Consider the following 17,984-nt stretch of genomic DNA (forward strand, 5'->3'; position numbering starts at 1 on the left):
CATACATAACCATAAAGTTTATCGAAACAAACATTTCATCCCCACTATTCTCTATTTAGAAAAAAAATGAGTTTTGACATACTCATATAAAAATTATCATGAAATAGAAACTCTCTAAAAATAATTCAAATTTCATGTATTTATTGATCAAAAATTGTATTTAAGATTATGGTCAACTATAACACCTATATCATTAAAACATAGGATCTGAATGGTCAAAAATAATATATTTGACCCAAAAAAAGTATGAAATACTAATTATTTTTAATTAATTAATTAAAATTTATATTTTATAAATTTGTATTGCTATTTTATGATTGTTTTGTATGAAAACATACTTTTTTCCATTCTATTTGATTTATTCACTCAAATTCGATTATTTTAATCAAAATTTCAAAATGCAAAAATAAAATAAAACTACTTTTAAAAAGTTTAGGCCAAGCTAGAGGTGTCCATTGGGCTGTGCCGCCCATTTTGGCCCGTGGCTCGGCATGCCAAAATGCTGGGCCGGACTGGCACAACCCAACACTGTAGTAGGTTGGGTCGGCATGACCCAAAGGAGAGGGCCATGTTGGGCCTAAAAAAACAGCCTATTGGCTCGATGTGTTGGTCCACCGTGCTGGCTCACTTGACTCTTTTAAATTTCACTTTTTACTTTTTATTACATATCAAATGGGGGTAGAAAAGCAAATCAACTATAGTGATACAATTCTCACATTTTTTTCTACTTATTTTTTCATGTAATTTATTGAAATATTGAATAAAAGAATTATTTTTTTATATTTCATTTCATTTTATATTCCATTATTTTAAATTTATTTTTATTTTGATAAAAAATAACTAAATTCAAATATAATTTTTTTTTACTATTTTTAAAAATAAAAAACTAACATTTCTATAAATTTTATAATTATAAACTCGATAAATATAAATGTAAAAATAAAAAGAATAATTATTAGAGGTGTATAAAAAATAAAAAAATATAATTATTAGAGTTGTTTAAAGTAACAAAAGAAATTTTATTTAATAATGAAAAAAACTTAAGAAAAATGACTTAAAAAAATTAAATTAAAATTTTTAACAAAGTGATCGGACCATGGGCCACAACCCTCTGACACGATTAACCTGTAAACTTATGGGCCGTGCCGAGTTACCTTGCATTGACCGGCCTAACCCGACACAATTTTTAAGTGGGCCGCATTGGCCCGACACGTTGGCCCGTAATGGCCGGGTCAATATCATGGGACACCTCTGGGCCAAGCTCAAAGCAAGCTCCTTCAAATTAATTATCTACTTGCAACTCTCTGTCTCCTACAATTAGTGAGCTAAATCTTTAATTACTGACACATTAATATTGAATTAAGGGAAAGTTGTGTTTTCATGGGCCAATATGGTAATAATATTGTTTTTGGAACCTAGGTTTGTGAAAGTAGAAAAACATCTGTTGATGTGGAAACTTATATCAGATTCATGCACTCTGAGTCGACTGTATTTTTTCTACCGAAATTGCCCCTCCACGTATCCACGTCAGCAGCCCATCTCAGCACGGGCTGAAACTGAACCGGTTGTCTTGTGCAAAATCAAATATTGAGCTTCCCACAAAAACACCTTGGGCGACCGACCTTTCATCCTCACTTTCTCTCATTTGGTACCCATTCCTCTCATCTTTTTGCAGTCCGTCACCAAGGCAAAGCAGAGGTTCCCATAAGAAAACCCTAGCCGATTGACCGTTCTTTCTTCCCTCTCTCTCATTTTGGCACCCATTCCTCTCATCTGTCTTCACTCGGTCACCAAGGCGAAGTAGAAAATCCCATAAAAATAGTGTAGCCGAGGGTTCTTTCTTCTCTCTCTCATTTGATACCCATTCCTCTCATATTTCTTCACTCCGTCACCGAGGCGAAGCAGATTTCAGTTGAGAAGGCCTTAATCCGATTTGTCACATCTTAGATTTTCTTTGTCGAGGTAAGCCATTCGTTTCGTATTTTGCATTCGCATTCTTATTCATGAAAATCTACTGTTTGTGTGGGTTTTTTCTGAACTAGGCGTGGCTCAAATGTTGACATTTAGGAGTTGGTACTGAAATTTTAAATCTGTTGGTAATGAATCATCATCGTCTTTTTCAAATCTGATTTTGTACTGTTTTATTTGGATTGACAAATTATCGCAACTCTGTTGTTTTGATATAAAGTGAAGGCAAGAATATGGGTTGTGAATTGTTTCGTTGAAAAAGACATTTGTTTTGGTTTTGGTTTAGAACTGAGAAAAACATATTTTGAATTGATTAACGAAAAATGAATTTTTTTTTTCCCAGTGGTGTTTTTGGGTATTGGGAAACAATGCATTTTTAGTGAAACCCATTTATTGGATTGTGTTTTTGGATTGAGCTATGCAGTGGATGACCAAAAGGGAACATTTTTTCGGGATGAAGTTTTCATTTTGAGAGCGAAAAAAGTTCTTAAGAAATGATGATTTTTAGATGGGAAAGTTGTTCCAAATTACTCAGTTTTTTGGGTTTTTGTGATATTGATGGTTGATGGGTGCTAAAGTTTTTGTTGTGTTTTTTTGTTTTTGTTTTATATGTATAGTTTCAAATCACGTCCCATTTCTTCAAACATATAGTAACATATGTATGGTTACTATATGTTAATGTTCTTGTTGATTAGTAATTGATATTGATTTAGAGATCCGTTTTAGAAGATGGTAATAGGAAAGGCTATATAGGAACTATTGGTATCCATGCATTGGTTTAATTCTCTTCATAACATAAGTAGAAAATAGGGAATGCTGGTCAGAATGGATGAAATGCATTTTTATCTATATATTGTTTGTTTTGGTGATCAGTTGGTTAACCTTATTATATTGGTAAGTTAAGCTTATGTACTACCTCATTATTCCTGAATGTACGACCTTAATCGACTGTATGTACTGTATTAGTCAACATCAGGTACTACCTGAGCCAACCTTGGGTACAAGTTGTGTGACGACTGGAAACTTCATTTTTTAATATTCAAATAATTCATATGTGAATAAAAGTTGTCTTTATTGTTAACCCAATGGGGTTTAGTTTGTCAAACATAGGACTTACAGGCTGTTTTCAAGTCATGCATAAATTAAATTGTATTCACTTCCACATACAAGCTATCATGACATTATGTGTTTGACTACTCTACTCATTTGGTTCCCCGTACCTTTACTTGAGACTGTACCATAGGTACTATCTTAATTAACCTTAGGTCTAACCTTAGTAATCTTTAAGTACTAGGTTAGATATCCTTAGGTACTACCGTAGTTGGACTTGCACACTACTTGTTTGCATCGGCCAATTAGCATGTTTGAACCTTAATTGTGTGCATAAGCCAATTAGCATGTTTGAACCTTAAAGTCTATGGAATCAACATGCATAATTCCTCAATCTTTCGTTGTTGTATTGTTTTTAACAAATCTTTATGTCAATAAGGAAATGGAAGAGGACATGTTTTGTTACATTCATGAAGGTGGTGAGCTTGTTAAGACTACTGTTGGGTCCGTCGAATATAAAGGAGGTCGGACCAATTGCAGTGTTGTTAGCAAGAATATCTCACAATCTGAATTCGTTTCAAAAGTATGTGGTGTACTGAACTTGGATTCCAATTCCATTAAATTGGAATTCACAGTCAAGTTTGACCCATCATGTCTATTGCCACTGCATAATGATGGCGACATAGTCAATATGTTCAAATTCAACGACATGTTTTGTCATGTCTACATCTCCCAGTGTACTGAATGTGGTGATGACTTCATTTGCCCTACTAGGTACCTAATGTCCTTCCACAATAATGTTCCCTTTTGTATAATCGCTTTTCACACTTAGATTGATGGAGGATCAAATTCTTTCCTTATGTTTTTTGCAGTGGCCCAACCCCCATTGTTGCTTCAAACTCAGCTCATGTTTCCTCTATTGGCGAACCCCCATTACACATCTCTAATGAGTCGCCCACAATTCAGTCATTTAGGTTTTCCCAAAGATGTGCTATGACAAATACTGTTCGACTTCAACCAAGCCGGTTCGAACATTCAATTGTAGGTAATGGACATACCTTCCCAAATGTGTCGGAGTTTCGAGATGCAATCTATTTGATGTCTTTGGCTGGAAAATTTCAATATTCTTACAAAAGGAATAGTCCAAAACACATGACCGTAGTATGCACAATTGAAGATTGTCCTTGGAAAATCACTACGCGTGCAATAGGGGATTCAAACATTGTTCAAGTACACACATTTCGAAATGTGCATAACCATTGCTTGGAAGATGTTGTCTTGTCTCAGCCTTTAGTGAGATCCACTTGTGCATCGTTGGTCATTGATGATGTCATTTGATCTACTCCTGAATACTAACCACGCCAAATTTGTAAGGACTTTGTAAGGCAACATGGCATCCAGTTAACTTACCTACAAGCATGGCAAATGAAGGAGAAGCCTAAGGAGCGCATTTATGGACAACCCAAAAATTATTACAAATTGTTGACATGGATGTGTGAAAGAATGCTTGCAACAAATCCGGGATCGAGTGTTGAGTTGAGTTATTCCGATGACGACCATTTTGAGAAGCTTTTTGTTGCTCATTCAATATCTATCGAAGGGTTTGTAAGGGGGTGTTGACTAATCATTGCAATTGATTCGGCCCATATGAGTGGGCCTTATGGCAGTGCTCTATTTTCAGCCACCGCTTACGATGCTAATGACTCCATGTTCCCCTTAGCCTTTGGAGTGATGAGCTCGGAAAATTATGAAGATTGGTTATGGTTCTTGGAAAAACTGAAGATAGTTGTGGGAAACAAGGAAGTTATTATTATCTCAGATAGACATCCTGCTTTGCTTCGTAGTGTCCCTGAGGTGTTTGGCATTGAAAACCATGCTTATTGCTACCGTCACCTGAAGGAGAATTTTAGTAGTTTATTGTCCAAACATAACACACGAGGGAACAAGGGTAAAGAAAATGCATTGCAATTCCTAGATAGCATTGCGTATGGAAGGTTAGAACATGATTATAACGTTTCCATGTTTGAACTAAAAAAATACAACGAGGCTTTAGCCACATGGGTTGAAGCAAATGCGCCGCACCATTGGGCCATGTCAAAATTCCCAAAACAAAGATGGGATAAAATGATTACGAACCTTGCCTAGTCATTTAATGCTTGGTTATGGATTGAAAGACATCACTCTATTTGTAACTTTTTATTGGAGCACATGTCTAAGTTAGCTTCTATGCTTGTGAAGCATCAAGAAGAGTCCAAGAATTGGAATAGGGTGTATAGGGCCAAAAATTGAAGCTAAGGTGCAGGAAAATATTGCAAAGGGTGCGGTGTATCCAGTCACACCGTTCAAGAATGGAGTATTTGGGGTATGTATAGGGAGAGCTTTGTTGAATGTAGACATTCTGAACCGTACATGCACTTGTAGGGGTTGGCAAATGTTGGGAATCCCTTGTGAGCATGCCACAACCGTTGTTATTTCCATTGGTCAAAATGTTATTGATTTCGTCGATGATTGCTACAAATACCCAATGCAAGAGTTGATATATGGGGGCTTTTTCTCTGGCATAGAGACCCATGACATGCCTACTGTGGACGATGATGGTTTGGTTCGATCTATCACCGGGGATGTGTTCTTCTCTCTAAAGCCTTCACATACAAAGCGCGCTCCCGGAAGGCCAAGGAAGAAGCGCATTGAGTCTCAATTTTAAGATAAACGGACTGTTTGTTGCTCTCGTTGTCATATGTCTGGCCACAACAAAAAAACCTGCAAAAATCCTTTGCCCTAAATGCATATCTGTCTACTTATTGCATTATGCTGATCTTGTATTACTCTATTTCAACTAACTGGTTGTCACCCAATCATCGTTACTATTTGAATGTTTTGTGCCTTCCCATTCACCTGCAATGTTCATTGAGTTACATTATATTTCTCTGCTGATTCAGTTCTTTCACAAAGTTCGAACTATGTTTGCACCACATCTTGTTTTAATGGTATTTACTCAAATCCCATGTATTTGCTAAGATTACATTGCTTAAGCCATTTTAACCATACTGCAGTTTGTGTTCCCATGTATCATTTGGTGGCATCATTTAATTATCCGAAAATAAATACTTTGAATGAGTGGCATTATTTGGTGGCATTTTCAGAGGCTGGTTGCTAATATCAGTGTCAGCTGGCCTGTTTCATTTAATTATCTGCATATTTGTCCTTTGATTTGAGTGTTATTTTCTTTTATACTCCCCATGGTTTGAAGAGTGCAATCAAACCAATTTTTGCCCTAACCTTTGCTTCATTTTTCATGCACTCTAACAAAATTTATTTTTCACCACACTTCTTCATGGCTTGTGCAATACCAGCCACAACTGTACGCTAACAGTTCTTACTTTGCAGGTTTAATTAATTGCGCTTCCATTATATCCATCTGAACGAGAAGGTCATCTTATTCTAGGCATGGCAACAGAAAGGAGGAAAATGAAGGAACATGTCCCTGCAACATGTGCACATGTCGGTAACCCGGATTTCATTCAATAATGCATTCAATCTTCAATTTCACCTTTAATGCATATTTCCATATATTCTATTTTCCTATCACTGACCAATATTTAATTTTAACTGTAGGAAAAGCTCCCAAAGTCCCGATGTTCTAGAAAGAAATTCATCATTGTGATTGCGCGCTTACCACCAGAAAAACACCAAGCCATCATAGATATGGGATTTGGGGGCCTGCTAACATTTGCCTGTCGGAAGCTGAGATATGAGCTGTGCGGGTGGCTCATATCTCAATATGACTTTACCTACCACAGGCTTAAAATGGCAACTGGCAGTGCTGTCAATGTTAATGAACAACATGTCAGCCAAGTCATGAGCATCCCTAACTCCGGGGAAGACTTGGTTATTGTTAAGAGAACAGGCCCCTCCAACCGCATATACACTCTCAGGGTTTTGGAGCAAAACCTTGACAATCTGCCCGTTGGTGATGATTTTTTAAAATCATTTTTAATTTTTTCTTGTGCCACTCTACTGGCACCTAATTCCAAACTTGAAGGAAGCCATGACCTATGGGACACCATATGGGATTCTAATCTTGGTGTCCAAAGGAATTGGGCTAAGTTTCTGCTGCAACACTTAGAGGACGACATTAGGGAATATCGGCAAAAGCAGCCTACTTACATCCGAGGCTGCCTCATGTTCCTTCAGGTACAGTCAAGGGTCCACAGTATTCTGCAATTAGGTTCAACTTTGTTTACATTTTATTTTAAAACTCATCGTTACTACAATTCCATAATTTAATGCTTATTGTTTCGTATACTACCCTTGTACAACTCTTTTATATGACATTCTTCTATATGCCATCAGTTATTGTTGAGGTGACCTGGCCGCTTGCTGCTGCATGGAGTGACGATGTCATAAAGCGCCGTTTAGCGGCTGAAATATCAACTTTCGGTGGATATGGGCATGTGGATGTATGCTATAAATGAACATAGCTTTTCGTATTAGTTAAATGACCATAGTAGCTTATTCAAGTCAGTCCCAATTTGTTGCTTCTCTAATTCAACTGATGGTGCATTGTGCAGGCACAGGAGTAGCCACAAAGCACACCTCACATATTGCTACTATCAGTAGCCTCGACCTCCACAGCCGGTGACGATGCTACAGAGGTATTGCATAGCCACTAACCACTCATACATGTTGTTCCATACAGACTCCATACAATACTATGCTTATAATATTTGTTGTTCCACTTTATAACAAGTTATTGAAGCCCGCATTAGTGAGACATCAGAGACTATGCTTAGATTAGCTTTGTCTTTGGTGCGGGATGTGGGTGCATTACGTTGGCGGCTCGGTGGATCAGAGGGGAATTCTTCCATCCCTTGCCCATCAACAGAGCACCACACTAAAGATCAACCAATGCGGCCAACACTAGTGAGGTAGCCATCAGCTGAGGAAATTGAACCAGAAGACAGTCTCGTACCAACCCCCCATTCGCCAGTTGGAATGGGACCATCATCAGCTCCCACTTATTCTAAACCACTGGTCCCACAGTCTCAAGCAGAGGCATCCCTTCCAGCTGAAGTGACAGTAGTGACAGTAGAGAATGCGGAAAAAGGTGAAGGCACAGGTGGGAGTGGCAGCCGAGACCCTAAACCTTCATCGATGAAGAGATATAAGCGGACCGCTAAGAGGATTGTCAAGCGTCCTCCCGCTTGCAAAAGTCCGTTTGTTGCCCAATGTGTTAAATAATTCCCAAAAATACCTCATGCAGATCGGGTAGTAGCAGATTATGCTTTGGCTGAAATGGGTGATCCTAGGTACACTTAAGATTTCTAAAACTCATTCTTATAATCATTTTATAGGTCAATAACTCTACATCATAATGACAAATTTACTTTCATGTCATTGTAGTGAGATTTTGTGCGACATGTATGGGATGTACATTAGACGGGAGAAACTTTCTTGTCTAAATGCAAGCGGTGGGTTAATTCAATGGTAGGTTACTTATTCTTATGCCTTACTAAATTCACAATTAATAAGTCATATGAATCGATAAAGTGTTGATGGAGGTTGTAAAATATGTTATTTGACACAACTTTGGCAGATTGTTGCGATTGTCTCTCGCATGATGAATGGACAACAAGCACCATCAGCTCGCACATACTTTTTTGAGCCTTCGTTCTCGGTGAGCCCTCTAATATCCTAAATTCACTTGGTCTGAAACTAGAAGAGTAGATGTTGATGTTTGTATTGATTCACCTCACCCTTGAATAGGATGTTCTGAGCAACCTCAAATCTAATGCAACCACGCAAGTCATCCTAGAAAGATGCGCTATGTATCTGGATCCTAACACATTGGGCCATGATCTTAGTTCATGTGACATGGTAAATGAACATAGCTAAAGTTCAATTCCATAGTAATAAATGCAAGGGTATTGGGAATGACTATAAAGTAATGACATAAAAGCTAATAACTCTTGAATTGTTATGCAGATGTTCATCCCGGTTTGCGAGAATAATCACTGGCACGTGCATGTTGTTAATTTTGCAGCTGGAAGAGTTGAGATACTTTCGTCATTGCCCTTAAGGCGGGGCAACAACATCAGTGCTGCAACACAACGATTATCAATGACACTTCACAAAGCACTGCATGCATATAGAATCCATATGGATGCGGATGTCTCAAGTTTGTGCATGTCCAACCACACCTTCTCCAACAGCTGAATGGGTAAAGTATTCAGATATTCCAACGAAAACAAACATTTCTAAATAATTTGATTTATCAGATTTCTATCATCTAACACATTTCTGATGTGTTATAGGTCCGATTATGGTGTCTTTGTTCTAAAGTTCATGGAATTTTGGAATGGGGCGACCTTAACTACTTCAGTGGCAGAGGTTAGAGTTGGTTTACACTGTCAAACTTGGACCGTTTTTCTTTGTTTTTTTCCCAACCGCATGGAATAGTTTTTTCCCATTTCCGTAGGACAAGACGAACATGTACAGACTCCAGCTAGTGCGGAAACTAGTGCTCAATGAACGCAACAGTGTCAGAGATACAATTATGGCCGCATGTCATTTGTGACTTCATAGTTCATGATAAGTTTCTTCCTATCTACTGCCACGTACCAAAATGACCAAGGGTTGATTGTAGTTTTTCCAAAATTTATTAATTCATATCATGTTGTGTGCTGATGTGATTTGTTCCAATTGTAAAACCATTATTTATGTTCTATATGTGATGTATCTAATGAAGTATTCCACATCCCATTGTAATAGTGGCAGTTGGGTTATGCTGAATATGAGGACTTTATGTACAAGAATGACCAACGTGTAAGGGAAAGGAAGAGTACCTGGTAATGCTGCTGCTGGAGCATATGGGATGCAGTAACAACAATGTAATAGGGTTGTTCATTTTTCCTTCAATATTGTAAAGGAATGGAGTAGGAACATGGACAACACTCAGTATTTGTTCTTTTATTATAGTTAAGGGTGCTGGTCAGTGTTGTATTGGCGACTGATTGGACAACAACTGTGATTGTAAGATGTGATCCAAAGTGATAGGTTTATTATGGGGTATGGTACTAATTTCATAAGAGAACAACAAACATAGACTGGAACCTATTTGTTTGTACACTGATGCAGTTTCAGTTTATCCTTCTATACTCGCATTAGTAAATTGTTTGACGACTTTCCTTTCATATTTAGTTATTGTGTAAGCTTTTACATAGCATCTTCTGTTAATGTTATTAGTAAGTTGGGAGGTTTGTTTGGTTTGATTTACTACATTAGAAACAGTTTACTGGTATACCAATAGTTTGCAATGGCGCCCTTCAAATCCTGATCTACTAGGGTTCAGGACTATTGCACATCCTTATTGGCAAGGGCTACTCAGGGTTCCTAAATGATTGTGCATTTTGCTAATTTTGTGCTTCAAACCATGTACAGGTTGTTATAGAAAAAATAAATGTGGTAGAAAACCAATAAATATTTGCTTCGCATGATCACCTTCCGTATCCAACCAAAACCATCGTAACTTGACATAACCAAAAAAATGAGAAAACAACAGTATGATTAAATAAATACTGAGAGTGAAAAATTGTCGGGAGAGCAAAATTTATCGAATATGGTTTAAGGTAGTGTCATGCTGCAATAGGTAATGAAATTAACTAATAAAAATCTGAAGCCACAGAATGGCTACATTTCTAGCAGGTGCGTTAAGGTAGTACTTGAGGTACAATAAGGTAGTACTTGAAGACCATTACGGTAGTACCTTAAGTGCATTAAGGTAGTACCTGAAATTTCTTATGATTACATAAGGTACCGTTGGAGTAACCTATGAGAACATAACAATGTCATGCTGCAATAGGTAATGAAATTAACTAATAAAAATCTGAAGCCACAGAATGGCTACATTTCTCGCAGGTGCGTTAAGGTAGTACCTGAGGTACATTAAGGTAGTACCTGAAGACCATTAAGGAAGTACCTTATGTGCATTAAGGTAGTACCTGAAATTTCTTATCATTACATAAGGTACCGTTGGAGTAACCTATGAGAACGTAACAATGTCATGTTGCAATAAGTAATGAAATTAACTAATAAAAATCTGAAGCCACAGAATGGCTACATTTCTCGCAGGTGCGTTAAGGTAGTACCTGAGGTACATTAAGGTAGTACTTAAAGACCATTACGGTAGTACCTTAAGTGCATTAAGGTAGTACCTGAGGTGCATTAAGGTAGTACATGAAATTTGTTATGATTACATACGCCACCGATGGAGTAACCTATGAGAACATATTATAGCATGCCATTGTTATGTTCTTATAACTTACTCATTCGGTAGCTTATGTAATCATCAGAAATTTAAGGTACTACCTTAATGCACATGAGGTACTACCTTAATGATCATGAGGTACTACCTTAATGTACATCAGGTACTACCTTAAGGCAGCTTGGAGATATGTTGTTCTTCTATGACTTAAGTCAGAATTAGTTCATTGCATTACATATTATAGCATGACATTGTTGTGTTCTTATTGCTTACTCATTCGGTAGCTTATATAATCATTAGAAATTTGAGGTACTACCTTAATGCATATGAGATACTACCTTAATGACCTAAGGTACTACCTTAATGTACCTCAGGTACTACCTTAAGGCACCTTAGAGAAATGTTGCTCTTCTATGATTTAAGTCAAAATTAGTTCATTGCATTACATATTACAGCATGCCATTATTATAGTCTTATTGCTCACTCATTCGGTAGGTTATGTAATCATAAAAAATTTAAGGTACTACCTTAATGCACATGAGGTACTACCTTAATGACCCTGAGGTACTACCTTAATGTACCTCAAGTACTACCTTAAGGCACCTTGGAGAAATGTTGCTCTTCTATGACTTAAGCTACAATTAGTTCATTGCATTACATATTACAACATGCCATTGTTATGTTATTTTTGCTTACTCATTTGATAGCTTATGTAATCATCAGAAATTTAAGGTATTACCTTAATGCACATGAGGCACTACCTTAATGACCTTGAGGTACTACCTTAATGTACCTCAAGTACTACCTTAAGGCACCTTGGAGAAATGTTGCTCTTCTATGACTTAAGCTACAATTAGTTCATTGCATTACATATTACAGCATGCCATTGTCATGTTATTCTTGCTTACTCATTCGATAGCTTATGTAATCATCAGAAATTTAAGGTACTACCTTAATGCATATGAGGTACTACCTTAAGACCCTGAGGTACTACCTTAATGTACCTCATGTACTACCTAAATGGACATTCGAGAAATGTTGTTCTTTTGTCAATATTTTGTTGTGACTATTTATTTAAGTAAACAGTTGTTTTCCCATTTTGGTATTCATCTAGATTTTGAAGGGTTGTGGTTGGATATGGAATGTGATCATGTGAACCAATTTTTTTTTGATTTTGTAACATATATTTATTTTCCTATCATAACCTGTAGATTGTTGGAAGCAAAACATGCTACATGCAAAACCATTTTGGAACCCTGTATAACTTTTTGCAAATGGGGATGTTCTTTCTTTGGGAGAGCGAGTGCCAGCCCTACAAGATCAACATTAGAATTCTCATTTCCATAATGATGTTAAGTTAGGGACCGAAGGATGAAGAGAAATTTTCTTCATGAGTAAGAGCTAAGCCAAATATTAAGAACATGATGAAATACCAGATCATCACTTAATATTATTAACTAAAAGAAAAAAAACTCGTGATATGTAACAAAGAATTATCTTAGCACATGACAATCTAAAAAAATCACCAGTGCCAATAGTCTTCAATGATTCATTACGAATACCATCCAATGTCTTCACTATCACCCATGACACCTAAATTTGTCACCATGGTTTGTAATATTCTACTTCAACAAAGGATCATTATTTTTGAACTATATTTGGAGAGGACACTGGGATGGAACAGGGAAAAAATTGAAAGGATATGTAACAAATGCCTTATCTCTATTAGGATTTCTTGTATAAAACAAAACACAAACATAGTCCTTGGAATTTGTACATCAGCAAAATGTTTCTAATATAGTCAACAAACCAAAGAAACCTCCAACCTACCTATAACATTGACAGAAGATGCCCCAGAATAATGAACAACTCCTTTTCTACTCCCTTTCCTATACAATATTTCACATTAATGAACAACCCTATTATAGTGATGAATCTCCTCATTTGAAGAGGATTGAATAATTGATTTATCCATGTCCTAATTTTGATCATATGGTAAACCAAGTTTGCTTCATACAATCTGAAGAAAGAGGATAACATATGACTCATTTTGATATTACTCCCTCTCGTAAGCTATAGCAACAACATCACCATGCAGTCTTTCTTTCCCTTACGTGTTGCCCATTGTTGTACATAAAGTTCTCACATTCAGCATCACCATATCGTCACTGTTACAATGGGATATGGTATACTTAATAATGGTTTTAGAATGGGAACAAAATCACATCATCACATAACAGGATATGAATTCAGTCATTTGTGGACAAACTACAATCAAGTATTGCTTTATATGGTAAGTAGCATCAGATAGGAAAAAACTTATCATCAACCATGAAGTCACAAATGACAGGAGGCCATAATTTTATCTCTAACAGTGTTGCGTTCATTGAGCACTAGTTCCACAACTAGCTGGAGTCTGTACATGTTCAGCTTGTCCTACAGAAATGGGAAAAACTTATTTCATACTGTTTTTTTTTTAAAAAAAAAGAAAAACCAATTAGGATGTAAACCAGCTCTAACCTCTGCCACTGAAGTAGTTAAGGTCACCCCATTCCAAAATTCCATGAACTTTAGTGCAAGGATACCACAGTCAAACCTATAACACATCACATTTAGGCTTGTCATGTAGATGATAGAAATCTAAGAAAAAAAATTCACCTCAAATGTCCGTTTTGGTTAAAATATATGAATATTTTACCCATTCAGTTGTTGCACAAGGTGTGGTTGGACATGCACAAAAGTCGAGACATCCACGTCCATATGAATTCTATATGCATGCAGTGCTTTATTGATTGCCATAGATAATCGCTTTGTTGCAGCACTAATACTGTTTTCTCGCCTCAAGGGCAAAGATGAAAGAATTTCAACTCTTCCAGCTGCAAAATTAACAACATGCACATGCTAGTGATTGTTCTCACAAACCGGGATGAACATCTACATTATCATAAAAGAGTTATTACCTTTTATGTTATAAGATAATAGTCATGTTCAATGCCATTGCATATATTACTATGGAAATGAAATTTAACAACCGTTATTTACCATGTCACATGTCCCCAAATCATGGCCCAATATACCAGCATCCAGATACATGCGACATCTATCCATGATCACCTGGCTGGTTGCATTTGTTTTCAAGTTGGTCAGAATCACCTGTTCACGGGTGGGGTTAATCAATACAAACATCAACAAATGCTATTCTATTTTGAGACTATATCAATTTAGGATATTAGAGGGTTCAATGAGAACGAAGGATCAAAATAGTGTGTGCTTGCTGTCCATTCATCATGCGAGAGACAATCGCCACAATCTGGCAAAGTTGTGGAAATGAACATATTTTACAACCCCATCAACACTTTATACATTATATGACCTATTAATTTTGAATTTAATTCAACATAAAGATAAGTAACTTACTACTGAATTAACCCACCACCCTGCATTTAGACAAGAAATTTTTTCTCGGGTAATGTACATCCCATACATCTCACATAAAATCTCGCTACAATGATTGAAAATGAATTATGTCATAATGATGTAAAGTTATTCACATATTAAATGATTGCAAGAATTATTTTTAGAAAAATGAAATGTACCTAGGATCACCAATTTCTGCCAAAGCGTAATTCGCTACTACCCGATGAGCATGAGGGATTTTAAGGAATTGTTTAACACATTGGGTGACAAATGGACTTTTGCAAGTGGGAGGACACTTCACAATCCTCTTACAAGTCCACTTAAATCTCTTGATAGATGAAGGTTTAATGGCTTGATTACCACTCCCACCTACCCTATCACATTCTCGCGCTTCTTCTATTGTCACTTGTGGTGGAAGCGATGCCTTTGCATGAGACTGTGGAGCCATTGGCTTGGAATGAGTGGCTTCTGGTGACGGTTCCATTCCAATTGGAGAATGGGGGGTTGGTGCGAGGCTATCTTGTGGTTCCATTTCGTCAGCTGACGTCTGCTTGCCCGGTGTTTCGCGCATTGGTTGATATTCAGCGTTGTGCTCTGCTTTTGGGCAAGGGATTGAAGATATCCCCTCTGATCCACTTCGATGGGAACATAGTGCAGCAACATCCCGCACCAGAGAGGAAGCTAATCGTAGCATACTCTCCGATGTGTCAATGACACGAGCATTACATAGTGGAAAACAGAATAATTTTAGAATAGTATTGTATGCATTGTATAGAAGAACTTGTATGAGTGGTTAGTGAAGAAGAACTACCTCTGTATCATCGTCATCAGCTGTAGAGGTTGAGGCCACTGATGGTACATTCATATTGGCTGTGCTTTGTGCTCGCTCCTGTGCCTGTGTCTTGCATCATTATTTCAATGAGAGAATCAACAAATTGGTTACTATTGGTGCGAGGCTAATATGGTAATTTAACTAGTAGGGAAAGCTTTGTTGAGTTAGAGCATTCATGCACATATCCATAACCATCGAATGTTGATATTTCAGCTGCTAATCGGTGTTTCATTACATCGTCAGTCCATGCGGCAGTTAGCGGGCTGGTCACTTCAACATTGATTGATGGCATGTAGAAGTATGCCATGTAGAACAACTATCCAAGGGTAGTATATGAAAGAAGGAGCATTAAAAGAGCAAATTGCAGTAAGCATGACATTCAAATTAAAATGTAAACTAAGTTCATACTAATTGCAAAAGGGGTTGGAGCCTAAACTGTACCTGGAGGAACATGAGGCAGCCTCGGATATGTAGGCTGCTTTTGTCGATATTCCTTGATTCCATCTTCTAAGTGTTTTAGCAGAAACTTTGCCCAATTCCTTTGGACACCAACATCACCATCCCATATGGTGTCCCAAAGGTCATGGCTTCCTTCAAGCTTTGAGTTAGGTGCCAGTAAAGTGGCACATGAAAAAATTAAAAATGATTTTAAAAAATCATCACACACGGGCAAATTCTCAAGCTTTTGCTCCAGTACCCTGAGAGTGTATGTGCGATTGGATGAGGCTGTTCTCTTAAGGATAACAACGTCTAGCCCGGAGTTAGGGATGCCCATCACTCTGTTGACATGTTCTTCATTGACAGTGATAGCATTGCCGGTTTCCATATTAAGTCTATGGTAGGTAAAGTCGTATTGAGATATGAGCCACCCGCATAGCTCATATCTTAGTTCGCGACGAGCAAAAGTTAGTAGGCCCCCAAAGCCCATCTCTCTAATGGCTTGCTATTTTTCAAGAGCTAGGCGTACAATGGCAGTTATGAATTTCTTCCCAGAACATCGGGACTTAGGAAGCTTAACCTACAGTTAAAATGAAATATGGGTTAGTGACAAAAAAAATCCAATAATGCAAATTTCCAATTAAGCTGAATTTGAAGATTGGAGCCATTGTTCAATGAAATCTGTTTTGCCGACTTGTGTGCATGTTGGTGGAACATGCTCCTTCCTTTTTCTCTTTTCTGTTGCCATGTGTATAATCAGTATGTTTGGATGGCGATACTGAATCAGCGAGTTTCGAAACCTACAAAGTAATCAATGGCCTTATGAACATTGAAGCCTATGGATATGAAAACTGTACAAAGGAGTAAAAATAAGACACGTATGACTTCAAATAGATTATTGTGATATATATTAATGTCATTGGTTTAGCACAAGATCAACAGCTCTGAAACATGAAGAAGAAAACTATGAATAGTGATGGAAAAAAATGTTTCCCAAATTTTCTACACGCTCCTGTACAATTAGTTTAAAGTCAGTATGCACTAATGAACAAATCAGAATTGTCAAAACTATGAGAAGACTAACAAACAAGTGAAGATAAGCTGTGGTAGCGAGAGAAATGGGAAATGAGGGAAAAACTAAGAATAACAAAATACATTGATTCAATGGTATACAATTCATGTTATTGCGTAGGCGTACTATATAGTACAACAAAGCAGTAGTCTTTATACATGGAAACATATACTACAGTTTGGTTAAATTGGTTTAAGCAATGTAATGGGAGGCAATACATACGGTTGGAGTAAATACCAATAAAACAAGATGTGGTGCAACCATAGTTCGGACATTGTGAAAGAAATTAATAATCAAAGCAATATAACTTAACTCAATGAACATAGCAAGTGAAGGCAAAGGTACAAAATATTGAAATAGTAACGCTGATTTGGTGACAACCAATTCACTAAAGATACTTGAAATAGAGTAAGACAAGATCTACATAATGCAATAAGGTGACAAATATGCATTTAGGGTAAAGGATTCCTGCAGGTTTTTCTGTTGTGGCCAGACATATGACAACGAGAGCAATAGATAGTGCGTTTATCTTGAAATTGGGACTCAACGAGAGCAATAGATAATACCAATAGTTCTTATATAACATTTCCTATTTCCATCTTCTAAAAGAGATCTCTAAATCAATATCAATTACTAATCAACAAGAAGAGTAATATATACTAACCAAAAATATTTGAAGAAATGGGCTGTAAATTTAAACTATACATATAAAACAAATACAAAAAAAAAAAAAAAAAACAACGAAAATGTTAGCACCCACCAACCATGAATATCACAAAAACCTAACAACCTGAGTAATTTCGAATCTATAAATCACCATTTCAGAAGCACTTATTTCGCTCTCAGAAGAAATACATCACCCCCAAAAAGTGTTCCCTTTTGGTAATCCACTACATAACCCAATCCAAAAACACAATCCAATAAATGGGTTTCACTAAAAATGC

The 17,984-nt window shown here is 37.0% G+C and overlaps 1 protein-coding gene across 2 annotated transcripts; it reads left to right on the forward strand.

Annotated features, from left to right (window-relative positions):
* The first annotated feature begins 1,714 nt into the window (after nucleotides 1-1,714).
* On the forward strand, nucleotides 1,715-7,567 carry LOC109122819 (uncharacterized). 2 transcript variants are annotated; one of them, XM_059737462.1, is made up of 3 exons: nucleotides 1,715-1,962; nucleotides 6,406-7,212; nucleotides 7,372-7,567. In XM_059737462.1, the coding sequence occupies exons 2-3, from the start codon at nucleotides 6,724-6,726 to the stop codon at nucleotides 7,384-7,386; spliced, it is 504 nt and encodes a 167-aa protein (XP_059593445.1). In that variant the 5' UTR covers nucleotides 1,715-1,962; nucleotides 6,406-6,723; the 3' UTR covers nucleotides 7,387-7,567. The 2 variants fall into 2 exon arrangements, with proteins under 2 accessions (XP_059593445.1, XP_019076271.1); XM_019220726.2 differs by lacking the exon at nucleotides 1,715-1,962 and having other exon boundaries at nucleotides 6,025-7,212.
* The last annotated feature ends 10,417 nt before the right edge of the window (nucleotides 7,568-17,984 follow it).

This window comes from Vitis vinifera, chromosome 6, assembly GCF_030704535.1.
Source record: "Vitis vinifera cultivar Pinot Noir 40024 chromosome 6, ASM3070453v1".
Taxonomy (NCBI): Eukaryota; Viridiplantae; Streptophyta; class Magnoliopsida; order Vitales; family Vitaceae; genus Vitis; species Vitis vinifera.